The sequence below is a fragment of the Hyperolius riggenbachi genome, chromosome 10 (genome assembly GCF_040937935.1).
Source record: "Hyperolius riggenbachi isolate aHypRig1 chromosome 10, aHypRig1.pri, whole genome shotgun sequence".
Taxonomy (NCBI): Eukaryota; Metazoa; Chordata; class Amphibia; order Anura; family Hyperoliidae; genus Hyperolius; species Hyperolius riggenbachi.
In genome coordinates this window covers 117,262,348-117,278,716 of record NC_090655.1, presented here as the reverse complement: position 1 = coordinate 117,278,716, position 16,369 = coordinate 117,262,348, and the positions used below count along the sequence as shown (strand labels likewise).

Below are 16,369 nucleotides of genomic sequence, written 5' to 3'. Positions count from 1 at the left end.
TACAGTAAGAGAGTTATCTTATCTCTTCATTCCTTACGTTACCTCCTCTGTAGTTAATTTACGTCCTCTGTAGTTATTTTCACATGCAGTTAATAAACAGCCTGTCTTTAACTCTGGAGTTATTTTAAGGATTAAAGAGTTAACTTAAAGACAGAAGAGTTAACTTTAGGTTTGCCTGAGGTAAAATGTTTCCTGAATACTACATGCCTTATCACCATGGTAACAACTCTAGAAGCGTTATTAAAGCCAGGAGATAAGCTTAGTGAATTGAGGCCATTGCCTGTGTACTGTACTGTGCAATGGATTTTCTGTTTTTCACAAGAGGCAAACTAGAACATGGATCTCTTTGTAATTGGAAACCTGTAGTGGGGAAATATGGAAGGACTAGAGTATAGAAGCAGCCATTATTGACCGTTATCAAAAATGTACTTAATCTAGTGCTGATCATCTGGCTGTAAAATTTTCTGAACCCTTAGGGACCCATTTTCACTAGTGTCAAATTTGGCAGCTCTTGCCTATCACCAGCAATCAGCAAAGCGCTTTGGCAGTGGATGCTGATGGGGTTGGTCCCACTAGCAGTGATGGAATTGTGGAGCGATATCAAAACGCTACTTGCAGCTGTTTGGTAGTGATCCCCGGGGAATCTCATCAGTGGTTGCAGTCGCCAAGTCGTGATCATTCTGGGAAATTGGGGCATTTCCACTATTCTTCAAATCATGTGCGATTTGCACTTACACAAAGCGCCCGTAGTGGGTCCAAGCCCTAACTGTTATAGAGCCGGGCGTAGCAATAGCCATAGCAAGTGCTATGGGGCCCTGGAGCAAAGGGGGCCCTAGCGGTGATGTGTTCACTATTTTTTTTTCCTGTTTTTCTGCATGCTGTGACTTTATTTCAGTGCCAATAGACTGTTTGCAGTGTACATTGCATAAAAAGTACATTAGCCAGTCAACTTAAACCTTATAGGATAGGGGCAGGTGACATTGCTCTTGAGTGCCTAGATCTGAGGGCCCCATCAAAATTCTGCTATGTGGCCCTATAATCTCTTGCTACATATAGAGACAGGAAAGTTTGAGATTGATTACTCAAAGACCAGCACAGACTTTAGCATCTTTACTATTGTTATGACACGTTTATATACACCACTCACATCTTCTGTGACAAAAGAAACTGCAGAGGTAGAGACAACCCTTTAGTTTCTGTAGCAGGACTCTATCACTTAGTAAGCTATGCCTTCATGTAGAAAGGGCAAGGGATAGGAAATCTCCAACAAGATGGCATTAGAAACCTGGTGGAGAATCTGTCCAAAATAAAATACAATGCAATCTAATGATTGGGAAATACTGGTTTCACAGTGCAACAGTATATCAAGTGTTAAGGACTTTCCTTTCTTGTGTATGATTTCTGAGATATGTCATGAGATTTCCTTTCTAATGTAGTCTGTATGCTATTTGTGCATGCATATGCAGATTCTGAATATAAATAACCTGTCCAGGCTTTGATGTATGTATGTGTGTTCTTGGAAGATTTGCTGCACTCCAGCACAAACATCCCTGTATGGTTGTCTTTCATCTGCTTGGATCATGCCACATATCACGATCTAACGTCCTTCTGCTCTGGTTTATGGCTGTTTTGGCGTCCCCCGTGGAACCCTTCATCCCTGCACAGCTGTCCTTCTACTTGTGTACATAAACACAAAGGCAAACCTAAATGATAGAGAAGGGTGATGGCATAAGCTTTTATTGAGCTTACATTTAGTTATTAGCCGTAGTACAATTGTTCTGTGTAAAGGGGGTGAGGTCTCAGTGGCACTGTAAGGCTGTGTGCCCACTTGAAATTGCAAAATCTCTTAACTCTTTAAAACTGAGCGATTTAAAGCGGACCTGAACTCAGGACTTCCTCTCTGCTCTAAAAGATACGCAACAGCAAATAGCCTTTTTTTTTTCCTTTAAAGTATTTGTTACAGCTGATACAAATCCTGCAATAAATCTGCAGTGTATCTACTTTCTGCTTTCATGGAAGCAGATATATTGTTAACATCCTGTGCTTTAAAATTGGCCTCGCTGCCGTGGCAGTCAGCTGACACAGCTGAGGGATCAAATTACAACTCGTGATTAGACACAGATGAGGGGAATTAGAAAAGCTAAACTCTCTAAATACATACAGGATAAATCTCTGTTTTCCTTCTGCCGTGTAAGAGTTCAGGTTCACTTTAAATAAAAGCAATTTTAAACAATCACTTTCCTCTATTGAAATGCTCTGAAAAAGTTGCAAGTTCTGCGTTTGCGATTTCGGCAAATCGCTATTTATCGTTTGCATTTCCAAAGTGCGGCTAAAAGCGCTCTAGCAGTCTATAGCCCTCAGTGTAATCTGAAATTAGGAGCTACTTTTCATTAGACTTCAAAAATAAAATCTAATCGGTTGTACTATGTGCCTATTTTACATATTGACTAAATAGCTGAAAAATGTTAGGCCTGGAATGTTGTGTTATGCTAGGTGTACACACTGAGATTTTCTGGCAGATTTACTGTCAGATCGATTATTTCCAACATGTCCGATCTGATTTCCATTGATTTCTGATCGTTTTCCAATTGGTTTCCTTTGGAAGTGTACAGAATACGGTCAGATAACGATCAGAAATCAGATCGGGCATGTTGGAAATAAGTCTGACAGTAAATCAGCCAGAAAATCTCATGGTGTGTACATAGCATTAAACGCATGCGCTGAACTGATGGGCAGCCTGTAAAGGACATTTGTGTACATTCGCTTTTGTGACTGCCATCTCAGACAGGGATATAAAGAGACTTCTGAATGTCGGCTTCAATATCGTTCCTGACAATTACATTGGCATTTCATTTGCAGTAGACATGACCATGTTGCAGTTGGTACAGAGGAAGCATCATCTGTTATTGTCGCACTGCTGTCCCTTCATGATGTGACAGGAGAAATCCCATGTATGCACATAGCCGTATTATGCATCTACCACACTTTTATATCTTTGACTCTAAGGCCATGTTCCCATTGGGACATTGTGCGGTGATTAAAGGGAAATTAAACTTAGAGGGATATGAATGTTTCCTTTTAAACAATATCAGTTGCCTGACTCCTGCTGATATCTTTAGCTGCAGTAGTGGCTGAATAACACACCTGAAACAGGCATGCAGCTAATCCAGTCTGATGTCAATCAGAGCACTTAAATTGCATGCTTGTTCAGGGGCTGTTGCTAAAAGTATTAGAGGCAGAGGATCAGCAGGACTGCCAGGCAACTGGTATTATTTTAAAAGGGAAAAATCCATATACTTCTCAGTTTAGGTTCTCTTTAATGTATAGCAGGAACACAAGGGAATAAACGTCGTACTGCAAATCAAAACTATGCTTCATGTCATCTGTTAATGCGCAGGTTTTGTGGTAATGCACTGAATTCAGTGTTCTTATACCGTATGTGGTTGTACTGCAACACACCCAGCACACTGTGAAGTCGCGTTACAAAGCGGCTGCTATGTTGGACCACTGTGGACGAGGCTTCAGGCCTAGGACCCACTAGAGCACTTTAAGCAGCGATTTATGCTTTCTAGGAATCTCCGGCAATTCCAAAAGTGCTTCTCTATCAAGTCTATGAACATTATTCCACAGGAGCTATTTGCCAAAATCACAATCGCTCTGCATGCAGCATTTACAGAGCGATTTCATTCGAGAAAGCAGGGCCTAAACTCGCTTTTCTTAAAAATCGCTTTTAAGTGCCAAAATAGTTCCAAAAAACGCAAGCATTTTTGAGAGCATTTTAAAATCGCAAGTGGGTCCCAGGCCTTACATGTACTATCTGAGCACTTTTGTGCCATGTGGTGTGTTGCATATAGTTGCACAACTACTGGTGCTGTATTATGTTGAGGAAGTTTATTCAATAAAACTAAAAACATGAACAGGGGAAAGCCATTAATCCAACCTCTTAGGTGTAGTAAGGTTGGATTGATGGCTTTCCCTATTCATGTTTATTTTTTATTGAATAGAATTCCTTAGTCCTCTGAAGGAGATGGGTTGATTGATCATTAAACTAAATAGAAGTACTAAAATGATTTTGTGTATCTGCGTACCATCTCGTTTACTATTTCTAACCCTGGACAGAGTGTGACATATCAATTCTGGCTTGTATGCAAATTTACTACAGATTTAGGCCAATCAAAATCTACATGAAGTGCTTTTAGTTGGCCCATTTCCAAGTTGCATTAGATTTGATTGCTTGTAAGAATCCTCTCATTGACCAGCTCTATCCACGGGTAACATTACTAGTTCTGCAGAAAAGTCCAACACCCTCTGGAACCCCCATTAACACCCACCCACTGGTGCAGGATCTGGTCAGCCAATCTATGTAGACAAACGAAAAGGATCCACAGGCCACAGTGAGATAGGTAAAAGCTGGTATTCTTTTATTGGTAACTCCACACAAAAGGACAATACATCCACTGGATCAACGGACTCGTGTTGGGCTTTGATTCTGCCCTTAGTCATAGTAACTAAGAGCAGATTTTAAGCCAAACATGTCAGTTGATCCTGTGGATGTATTGTCCTTTTGTGTGGAGTTACCAATAAAAGAATACCGGCTTTTACCTATCTCACTGTGGCCTGCGGATCCTTTTTGCTTATTACTAGTACTGCACTGTATCTGGGGTGACGTTCTTTCTCAAGTTGCTCTGTGTGTGCCTCTGTATAAGATTGTCCCAAAAATAAGTGAAGCTAGTGTGTACTGAGTACTACTAGCTTATTATTATTATTATTATTGTTATTAAGTTTGTGGTGATTCTGAACAGAAAATACTTATATGGTATAGAATATGCCATGCAGTCTTCACTTAGATGTAACCATGCCAACCACCAGAAAAGCAGTCCCCAGAAAAATAGGCTGCACCACACTCCTATAAATGCAATAATCTATTCTTTATTACTCAAATAATGGTATTCAAACCAGGGCTGTTCAGTCGGAGTAATTTTTGGGTAACTGGAGTCTGTGGTTTCAGAACTAAGGAGTTTGAATCGGATGATTTTTGTACCAATGCCAAAGCCCTGATTAAAACTCTTGTACTCTACCAGCATTCGAGTAATAAAGAAATGATTGTTGAATATACAGGTATATGAGTGTGGTGCAGCCTATTTTTTGGGGATCTGCTTTTCTGGTTCTTTGTTGTCCCTGGTCTGGCACACCAGGTTTGCTTGCCTGTGCGGAGCCCTTTTCTGTTGCCATTTAGCTGTGACAGCGCTATATCTGCAAGAACCAGCTGTACCGCTCTTGCTCAGTCAGTGGTCGGGTAGCTACTGCAGTATGAAGTCAAACTGCCTCACTTGTGTCTGCAAAGCTTAGCGTGGCAGGTTCTGTTTTCAGGCTGTGATCACTCCATATTGAGGCGTCTTTGACACCACTTTAAAGTTGTTACATTTACAAAATTCGTATGATTGTAAGAAAATAAAAGTAAAATGTAATATTCTGTTTGAAACTTCACAACTAGAAATACTGAAAACACATTTTACTGGAGTGTAAATGATTCACAATAGCATGATGTAAACCTTGTTCTTGAATGACAGCATCACAGAACAGGCTGCATGTAAAAATGTGCCCCTATTACACTGGATAATTTTTGTATCAAATGTATAAAGTAAAATCTGTGCTCTGATAGTGATGTTAAGCTGCAGTGTCCTATTACCTGATGATTAATAAAACGTGCTTCTCTTTTCCAGGTGCACCAGAGATTGCCTGTATGGCGGTGCCAAAGAGTAGTGTTGTGCAGTACAGCATCGCCCTCTGATGGTGAGTGGAAGCAATGCGCATTGTGTTATAGTCAGTGTCCTTTCAGAGAGCTGTAATGACTCAATACATGATCTCACAATCAATAAATTGTATACATTATCATTCTTTATCATTATCAATCTTCTATTTTATGGGAGTGTTTTTAATGCCAGAAAGCTGATATGTTATGCAAATAAAGTTTAGGAGTAATGAATGTTACCAGGATAGGCTTTATCTGATGACGGGCCTAATCTGCCACACTCAGTACTCTGAGTTCTGGTCTGTTGACACAGTTGGCTGCTGGCGGGTTGTTACAGCGCGCTCCAACACTTTTCTGCTACTGAGCTCTCGACTGTTCTCCATCATCTGTTGAGGCCCTAGGGGGATACGAAACATTGAAAGTCAATGATGCTAGAAGCTATATGCAGCATCTCAGAGATTTCAGTCAACAGCGCTTGTGCAAAATGCACTGAGATGCCGCTCCCATTCACCTGAATGCGGGACCTGGCGGTAAACAATGAAAACGGAGTGTATATTATCTGGTTTGCTTCACATATCATTTCAATTCTCCTGGTTACAAAGAAGACTTGTAAGGTCAGCTACTCTTACACTATTGATTGTACTGGTATATTTGCTGACTCTGTAAATTGAATAATGTGAGGATATTTATGGCAACTACTCAGAAGCTTTGGAGGGTATAGAAGGAAGAAATCTGGCCCTGACCCACTTGGCTGCCTTTCGGGTATATTCATAGCCTCAGAAGCATGTTTCGTACAACACCAAACACACCAGAAGCGAGCATATGCTGCACAACTAGGAAATATTTATTAGTCTATTGCAGTAGCGCCTGTTCATATGTCTATACTAATGCATATATTTGGGCTGTCTTCCACTGATATGTATGGGCCTATAAAATTAAATCCGCCACACAACACTGCCTATATGTCTAATCAGATCAAAAACATAATGAATACATCACCCGTACAATTGCCCATAATGCATGCATGCAAGTCAGGTGTGTACGGTAGCAACAAGGCAATAGTCTTCTTAATGTGCTAGCAGTAGAAGCAAATCTGCAGCACATCAATGGCTGCAATAGAAACGCCCCTCTTTATTTGTAGTCAAGGCAAGACAAACAAATATCCGCGTTTTCAGAGCGATTTGTCTGACACAGGTGTGGAACTCCAAGCCTGGAGGACCAAACCATGCCAGTGTTTAGGATGGACTGAGAAAGAAAGGAATGTGTTCTACCTGATGGACCACACCTTTCCTGATTCAGTCCCATCAATTAATTTGAGCTTTGTAAAAAATGTGTGAGGACCTCGGCCCTCGAAGGACCGGTTTGACATCCCTGGTCTATGACTAAGACTAAAGAGACATTGCGGTCTGGAACGCTTCAGCCATTTTTGTCTGTCCAGTCTTGTCTACAGACAGAGTGGAGTTTTTATTGGAGCCATTGATGTGTTCAGCACATTTGCTTCTACTGGGTTTCTCAAGTATCATCATGGTATAGTTGGGAGTGTTGGCTTTATAAAAGTACAATTAATTGAGTTCTCCTTGGGCATCTTTTCTACGGTTGGCTGCCCACAAGCACCTTTCAGATGCAATTACATGCAGCTTGATTTGGAAACACCAAGAGTGCCATGCAGGGCTGTGGAGTCGGTACAAAAATCTTCCGACTCCTCAGTTTATGAAAACACGACTCTGACCCCGGGTACCCAAAATGGCTCTGACTCCGACTCCTTAGTGTAATACTTAACAGGGCTGTGGATTTTGTACAAACATTATCCGACTTCCGACTACGACTCCTCAGTTAATGAACTAAACTACTCCGACTCCAGGTGCCAAAAATAACTCCGACTCCACAGCCCTGGTGCCATGTTTGACTCGCGGTGGCATTACCAGACAGCAAAATAAAATCTCATGTTGAGTTTGAAGACAATAACTGCCATGCTTAGATGCAACTCCATAGGAGGGCCACCTGTACACCGCCCGTGCCAAGCACAAGCAACCGCCCGACCTGTGAACATGAGCTGCTGACAGGTGGTGAAGTCACCACCTTCAGCTGCCCGTGGAAGAAGCCTTCGAGAGCTTCCATAATAATCAACCCACAGGGAGAAAAGTTGTTTCTGATCAATGTAAGTGGACAGGACCAATATGATCGTGGATGAATGAATGAGACCAATATGACCATAAGAATAGATGAAGCAATACCACTTAGTAGTTGGTATGTCAAGCCTAAATAGGGCCAATAACAGTTGTCCCCCAATGTGGGAATATAGTCTTATAATCCAGCCAATTAATAATGTGTAGTGTTGGCAGTATAGAGAATCCCTCTATGCATGCACAGTAGAGCAAACTAAAGACGATAAATGTACAAGCAGGTGTGACCGTCACATGACTCTAATATACGATATAGAGTACTATCCTTTCTATATGTAGTGCTATTTTCTCTAATGGTGCCCATACACGGTACAATAAAATCGTTCGATTTTCCCATTTATTCGACCAAAACTATGGAATCGCACATAAGTCAAAATATCTTTTTTTTTTTGTATTCTTTTTTTTTTTTTTTTAAGAGAAACGAAAGTTAATCTATTTTTTTTTCAATTAAGCTAAATGAGCTTAAAAACCAAGTTCTTGGTAATTAGAGGAGGTAGTGGTGGACTTACCTCCTCCAAGTAGACACACGACTGTAGTAAAGACAGTCAATATATATTTTTTTTTATTCACTCCAAATATGCAACGCGTTTCGCAGGTTTGATCCCGCTTCATCAGGCAATAACAACGGAGCAATAGCATATGTGGTCAGTAGAAGAGCCAGGCACCTCTGTATGTCACATATTTAGAGTTAATAAAAAAAAATATATTGACTTTCTTTACTACAGTCGTGTGTCTACTTGGAGGAGGTAAGTCCACCACTACCTCCTCTAATTGCCAAGAACTTTGTTTTTAAGCTCATTTAGCTTAATTGAAAAAAAATAGATTAACTTTCGTTTCTCTTAAAAAAAAAAGAATAAAAAAAAAGATATTTTGACTTATGTGCGATTCCATAGTTTTGGTCAAATAAATGGGAAAATCGAACGATTTTATTGTACCTAAATACATAAATAAAATATACCTACATAAATAAAATATATTGACTGTCTTTACTAAAGTCGTTGTGTGTCTACTTGGAGGAGGTAAGTCCACCACTACCGCCTCTATTTACCAAGAATTTGTTTTTTAAGCTCCATTTAGCTTCCTTTTATCCTCTTGGCGCCTCTGTTCTTCTGCATAATATTGAGTCCAATGGGTGGAGGGGTGAACCCCCTTTTTCTTATCTACAGAGAGCGACTTCTTATTCCTGAGTGGGGTCAGGAAAATCTCCCCACCTGCCTTTACAGTGGTTGCCGAATGGTAACCCTAGTTTGTGAGTATTAATGTTTACTCTATCTAGTAACCATTTACCAGTATATATTACACTATTGGGGCTCTTGGTGTTCAGATTTTTATTGAAAAAAAAAACTAAAAACAAGGATCGGACATGTTGGGAAATCTTTATTATCGATCTAATGGAATAATATAACAAAATTATTGGAAAAAATGAAAAACATTGTACCATGTGAGCCTCGAAGTCATTTACTCGCACTGACATTTTTCACTAACTGCTACACAATTATTTTTCTAGATTTTTGCCCTCCTGTTTTAAGGATTTATGATGATCTGTTCAAAACTGGCTAATTTACATTTTCTCTTGCCAGATGTGTCTGTGGTTTACCAAAACGGATTGCCTGTGATAACCATTAACCTGCCATCCCGACGTGAACAATGCAGATTCACTCTAAAGCCTATTTCAGATTCAGTAGGAGTATTTCTAAAACAAGTTCAAGCAGAAGACCGAGGAATAGACAGGGTGGCCATCTACTCCTCAGGTGAGTAGGCAAATCTTGTGTTTTTTTTTTTCTTTTGTTTTTTTTTTGCTGTGCAGAAGTAACCGTTTCTGTGATTATTCTACTTCTTCTTTATACAGACTTCCTGAGTTTATTTTGCTGTGTAGTACATAGGATGGGGAGGGTGGGTGGAGCATACGCGGGTTGGGACAGGACCAGGGTAGCAAAAGATGGGGGGAGCCCAGGAAGGGGAGAACAAAGGACCAGGTGAGCACAGGATTGGGGAGTGTGGGGAGTGAATGATGGGTGAGACTCTGCATATACTGGGCTGATGAAGCCCAGGACTAGGACAGCCACTAGACACCAGGAAAGCTATATGGTGGAGGGAGAGGGGCCGCCTGACACCAGGGAACTGCATGGGGAAACCACTAGACCACCAGGGAATGCTGTATGGAATGGACCACTAGACCACCAGGGATCACTGTATAGGGGAGAGGGAAGCACTGGACTGGCAGGAAACTCTTTATGGAAAATCCCATCCTGCCCCACTTTGCTATTTTTTTCATGCCACCTGGCAAAAACGAAAAGTCTGGGGAGAGCACAGACACTGTTTACAGGACTACTGTTGATGAGTTTCTTGCACTCTGTATTGTTGAAAAAATTGAATTAAAATGTTTGTGGGGTTTCTTGCATGCACAGTCAATTTTAAATCGCCCTACCTCATCTCAATGGATTTAGTGTTTGCATGCAGACTATAGGCTCATTCACATAGGAATAGCAAGGAAAATTCCTGAAAAATCATTACTTATAGAGATCTTTGGTAACAGTTGCAAGACAGTACCTCCCTCAGTCACCACCCATGTACAGGCACATCAGTAAACCAGCTCAATGTACATAGTGACTCACATAAAAGGAAACAAAAGTATAGGATATTACCTAATATAGTAAAGTGCACAGGATTCAAGACAACAGTAACCTACCTTTGAAAATTGCGCAAAAGGTGGATCAGCGCAACACCAGGCCGCCTCCGAATGGCCTCCAATCAGAGATGCGCTGAGCCCCCCCCCAGGAACTGCAAACGCACCTTGAACCCAAACAGAAGCTTTGCATATACACCAAAAGCATGGATGTTAAATGGGAGCAGCTGACCAAAGGTGCGTTTGTAGTTCCTGGGGGGGCTCAGCGCATCTCTGATTGGAGGCCATTCGGAGGCGGGCTGGTGTTGCGCTGATCCACCTTTTGCGCTATTTTCGATTTTTCAATTTTACTTGGTAGCGCACGCAGGCTATGCATATACATAGGTTAGGATTTAGTTAGTGTTAGGCCCCACCCATGGAGGATTGACTTCTTCGCAGTGGGAGGGACGAGTACTTAATAGGTTGCATGCAAGCTGTTACAGGAAACCAACATCCTCCAGTGGTAGACAGGTCATGTGTATGCTCGGTGTGTATTCGACCCCACAAGTGAGGCTTGCACTCTTTTACAGGTAGGCACTAGTCTGTTTTTAAGTAGCACTGCTCATTTCCTTGCTATGTAGTGATCTACCTTCGCCTATAATACTGGCTACACACGTATCCTTTCTGATGTTGGCTTGCTAAGCTATCAATTTTAAAATGATTGCAAAAGAATCAAAATCTGTTTTGACTACTTCGATCTAAACCTTCCATTTCTCTTATTTTGCTAAAACTGTTGTTGACTTGCTTTCAGTGAAATCCAAGTATGTGATCAGGGTTACTATATATTTTTACTGCATCAGGGAGTACAAAGCTTGCAGCTGTGGGGGATGAGATCGTTGTTAACATTTCTGCTGAATCATGTCTAGTATCCAATGGTGCAAAGTGGTAAACCGGGTCCACAGTCAATTTCTGGAAGATTTCAATTGTTCACCTGATCTACCACAAATTATATAATGCATAGCTAGCTGTAGTAGCACAAACTAAGACCATTTTTTTCCCCACTAGGCTAATAATAACCATAAAATTAAATGTGTAGCATTTAAATTTTAAAGTGAACCGAGGTGAACATAAACTGATTATATTTATCCTCCTACTAAAATTGGTTTTATATTTAAAAATGTATAAAGTATGTTGAATGATTTACTGTCTGTAATCAGTGGCAACATATTAAGTGTCCCAGAGTTAGATGTATTTTATCTCTCCCTGCCCTCAGAAGTTTTATTCTGCCAGGAAAACTGTTATTGCTTTAATTTGCTTATTATTGTTTACTATATTCATGACAAGGTACTGACAAGACAGAAGCTGTCACTTCCATGCCTCAAAATTAACTTTCAGGCAGCAAAATAAAACAAGTAAAACAGCCTGGTTATTATTTATTTTATTTTTTTTGTACTGTACACACACATGTTTATCCCATGATGTCACATTGCCTTGGGTACACTGTTTAAGTGTGTTATTAAAGGTCAACCATCAATGGGCCTGATCCAATTCGCTTTTTCCACTAAGCTTTCTCCTAGGTGATTTTCACATCTTCTCAATAAAATGCCTTTAAAGCCACCAGCAAGCAAGAAAATACTCCATTTTTGACAGTATTTTTTCACATACTTTTTGGTACTTTTGCAGAGTGTTGAAAAGTTATTTAAACAGAAGATTAAAACCTCCTTTGTTTCACGCTTTTTTTTTTTAGATGGAGAACGTATAGCCTCTTCCACAAGCATAGAAGTTCTTCTATTAGATGATTTCCAGCTATGTATTAATGATGAAACCTACCACGTGCGGCCGCCAAAAAGAGGTATAGTGTGTTTGGTATTATACCGTGCATGCCAAGACTTTAAGGTGTTCTTTCTTTGCATAGCTTTACGCTTACCTTTTTGTTTCTCATTCTTATCAAATGCTCAGAACTTTTAAGCCATGAAGATGCCACGACCATGAATGACTTGAAGACGTTGGTACAGCAATTGTACAGCTCAATGCGAGTTGAGGAACACCAGCTCAACAAAGAGCAAGAGCTCTGCCGTCGGCTGGAGCTTCTACAAGAGCAGCTGGATCCTCTTGAGAAGGTAATTTAAAAGATATATCTTAAACTTGGTCACCTATACCAACCAAATTTTCTCTTAAACTCAAATGTATGTAGAAAGCTGTGGAGCTTAAGTAGTTATATAATTAAATGGTTGTAACTATTGCAGCTTCCACTGAGGAATACTAGTCATAAAATCCTAAAAACTACATATTAATGGAAAAAGTCTAGTATGACGATGTTTAGAAAAGTGAGTCAGTTTCTCTTGTACCAGAAAAGTACTGGTATGTTTTCTGGGTTTAGCCTCAGTCATTGGGATGGTTGATCCATTATTTTCCTAATATCGTCCTCTCTAAGTCCCTCCCCAGGAGTAGTCTGCATACTGTGCATAAAGGAGCTCAGTTAGAGACCTACTTCACCCTCCATCATTGTTATTGATAGTAAGGGAAAAGATCTCTTATACGGCTGCATCACGTATGAAAATTGTGTGAGTAATCGCAGTCTCATAACTTGGAGATCTTTGCCCAAAGTAAAGCTCTGACAGCAGAGTGCAAGCAGAGTTCTGTTCTTCTGAACAGAACAGTCACCTGACCCAATCCATCCCCTCCCTCTGATCCCTGAGGTAAGCAGGTTCAGCTCTGTGCTCACAGGGTAAGACTGGCCAATGCCCCTACCTAGTTCCTCCCTAACAACCTGCTGTAGGTGATCATGTGATAAGGGTATAAGGCCTGACAGATCATAGACCGCTGTCAAGTCCAGACAAGCAATGTCTGACATTTGCACAGTTAGTCAGATTGAATAGCCAGCCAGCTACGCTTTTGCTTAAATTTTTGAGCACCCTCTTGATAAATCAGCCTTTATAGCTTCAATTTTGTTACTGTTTATCAACAAAAATAACTAACAAAAATGTGCTATTTGCAGGTTCGGATTCAGATTGCTCGACGAGCAGCAAAGAAAGCAAGATGGGCTCAGTGGGGAATTTTGGCATACATGTCTATACAGTTTGGAGTCTTTGCCCGTTTGACGTGGTGGGAATACTCCTGGGATATCATGGAGCCAGTCACATATTTTGCCACATATGGCACAGCCATAGCAGGGTGTGCCTACTATATTCTAACAGGCAGGGTAAGCAAAACACATATTCCGATTAAATTTAAACCCTGACTAATGCTAAACTTCTTAATATATATTCATCTCAAGACAAAATTCTAAAGCATCCATATACAAATCACTTTTACGCCCAAGTTTTCTCCTAGGTAAAAATTAGTAAGAAAATGGCTTTTAAGCCACCAGAAAGCAAGAAAATAGTCTGAATAATTTTCACAGTACCTTTTCCACCTACCTTTTTACTTTTTCAATAGCAGATATATGAAAAGTCTGTAAAAACAGAAGATTAAAAATTGTTTGCTTTGAGAAAACTTTGGAGATGAAGTGAATTGCATATGGCCCTATGTGTAGTTTTTGTTTATACTTTTAGGAGCTTAAATACTATGCTACAATGTGTGGAAGGTTAACGCATTTTAGGGACTGAGTGAAGCAGGGCATACCTTTGAAATAGCGGCCGGGAGATTTGCGTGCAGGGTAAAGCCGATATACGGCTTACCCTGCTCCTGCACAAGTCCCGGCTTTGCTAATTACTATTCCCCCTCCAGTTCACCGTGCATGGTGGGGAATAACGTCATTCGGCTTCCAACTATTGCTAAGATTACAGTGTTTTAGTAATTTGAGCTCCGTCTTTTTGACTGAGCCCTACTTGCTCACTGAGCGCCGCTATAGCCATAATTCCTATTACGGCCTGGTGGCGCCAGCTGCACCCAAATCTCTGGCACTGTTTTAACGGCGTTCGGAAAAAACAAGCAGGCTCAAGTTGGATAACATAATACAAAAAAGGAATGGAAGTGAAAGTACTAGCTGCAAATTAAAATGTGAAATTTTTTTCGAATATTTGCAAAATCACTTGTGTAGCATTGGGAATGTTGTTTTTTTTATAACAAAGACCGTATTTCACTTAAACGACCACCCTTGCAAAATATTGTAAAATTTAAAATGTGTACATAGAGGGATGTACATTTTGTCCTAGAGTAAAATGCACTATAAAGTACAAACCTCTGACAGATCTGAGGTTTTGGACTTTAACAAATTTCCCCTTCCACAAACACACACACTCCCTTTTTTTTTTTTTTTCAAAAGCATTTACTGAACAGAAGTTGTTCAATCCAAAAGAGTAGAGTAGCCAGCATCTTTGTATAGATCGAGGGTGAGCAACGTTTTTGAAATGTGGGTCAAATGGCAATCTTAAATTTGAGGGACCAGTCCAGTGTAGTTATACAATGCGTGCTCCCCCCTCCCCTGATGCCAAATGTGCCCCTAGTCTTAGTTTGGCTCCCAGGTTTGGTAGCAAATCAGCGCCCACTCCCCCTTCCCCTTGTAAAGGTAGGCAGGTATGCACCCAGTATAAAGTAGCCACCCAAGTATTAGGCAGCCAGGTGTGCCCCAGCATTAGCACACCCCTTCCCCTGTTTAAGTTGACCGGTGTGCCCCAGTATTAGTTGACCCAGAAATACACATAATTGGCTGCATTTTCCCACAAAATGCACATAACTGTGTATAATTTTCCCCAATACACATAATTTGGCAGTATTTCCCCCAGAATACACATAATTTGGCAGAATCTCCCCCAAAATACACATAATCTGGCAGCAGTGCCCACAAAATACACATAATGCATCGGCTTTTCCCTTAAAGGGTACCTGAAGCGAGTAAAATTATTTAAAATAAACAAATTAGTATGCAAATTAATATTGCACACTAACCTCTCCGTCCGCTCCTTTGAGGCTCACCATTTTCTTCTTACAGTGATCCCTTCCAGTTCTGACAATATTTTTTCAGAACTGAAATATACCAAGTGAGCGATATAACAGTTTAACTGTGTGCTGACCAGGAAGCTGTTTTAGGGTAATGGCCATCATCAATATGGAGGAGAGAGAATTCCATTGATCACAGTGGACAAATGGGGCGCAGGAGAGGAGAAAGAGATTTAGTAGACTTCACAGGAAGTACCTGTATATGGTTATTTTATCTTTTTTGTCAGTTCAGGTTCTCTTTAAAATACATGGCAGTGTATATTCCCTTAATACCTCAGTGTTTCCCACAAAATACACGTAATACGCAAGCGGTTTCCATAAAATACACAATGCGGCAGCGTTCCCACAAAATACACATAATGCAGCAGTGTTTCCCATAAAATACAAATAAGGAGGCAGCATTTCCCATAAAATATGCAAAAGTCATATGAGACTACATTTCCCCCCTCAAGTTTTATGTATTATCAGGCAGAGTTTGCCTTTTAATGTAGTTTTTTTTTTCTTCCCCACTCCAGTTAGTGCTTCCTAATGGCGCTGGCGCCAGTGGTGACACCTGAAAATAAAAACAAAGTACTCACCTGGCAGGAGACTCCTCATCTGTTCTGCAGTGTCACGCCCCAGTTTTCATTCCAGTAGCTCTGTTGCACATCTCCCATGCTGACAGGCAGGGCAGCGAAGTCCGTTAACCCTTTGCACACACATGCAAATGTTCATACAAAGTGCATTCACAGAAATCAATCATCCAGGAACCACTGCTATGTATACAGCTAAGTTAAAAGACAGGGTCTTGGTACAAAAGAATACATTCTCATGCGTATTTACCTACATTGCGCAGAGGCACCTCATAGGTGTCCTGACTCTGGTCCTGTAACATGCATAGTGCATACA

At 40.6% G+C, this 16,369-nt stretch overlaps 1 protein-coding gene across 1 annotated transcript in view; it reads left to right on the top strand.

Moving 5' to 3' along the window:
- MCU (mitochondrial calcium uniporter) overlaps positions 1-16,369 on the top strand; it is a 165,904-nt gene that overhangs the window by 140,378 nt on the left and 9,157 nt on the right. The window contains exons 2-6 of the mRNA XM_068257683.1: positions 5,724-5,793; positions 9,516-9,686; positions 12,288-12,392; positions 12,500-12,660; positions 13,539-13,742. Of these exons, the coding sequence (XP_068113784.1) occupies positions 5,724-5,793; positions 9,516-9,686; positions 12,288-12,392; positions 12,500-12,660; positions 13,539-13,742 (711 nt within the window). The remainder of the gene's footprint in view (positions 1-5,723; positions 5,794-9,515; positions 9,687-12,287; positions 12,393-12,499; positions 12,661-13,538; positions 13,743-16,369) is intronic.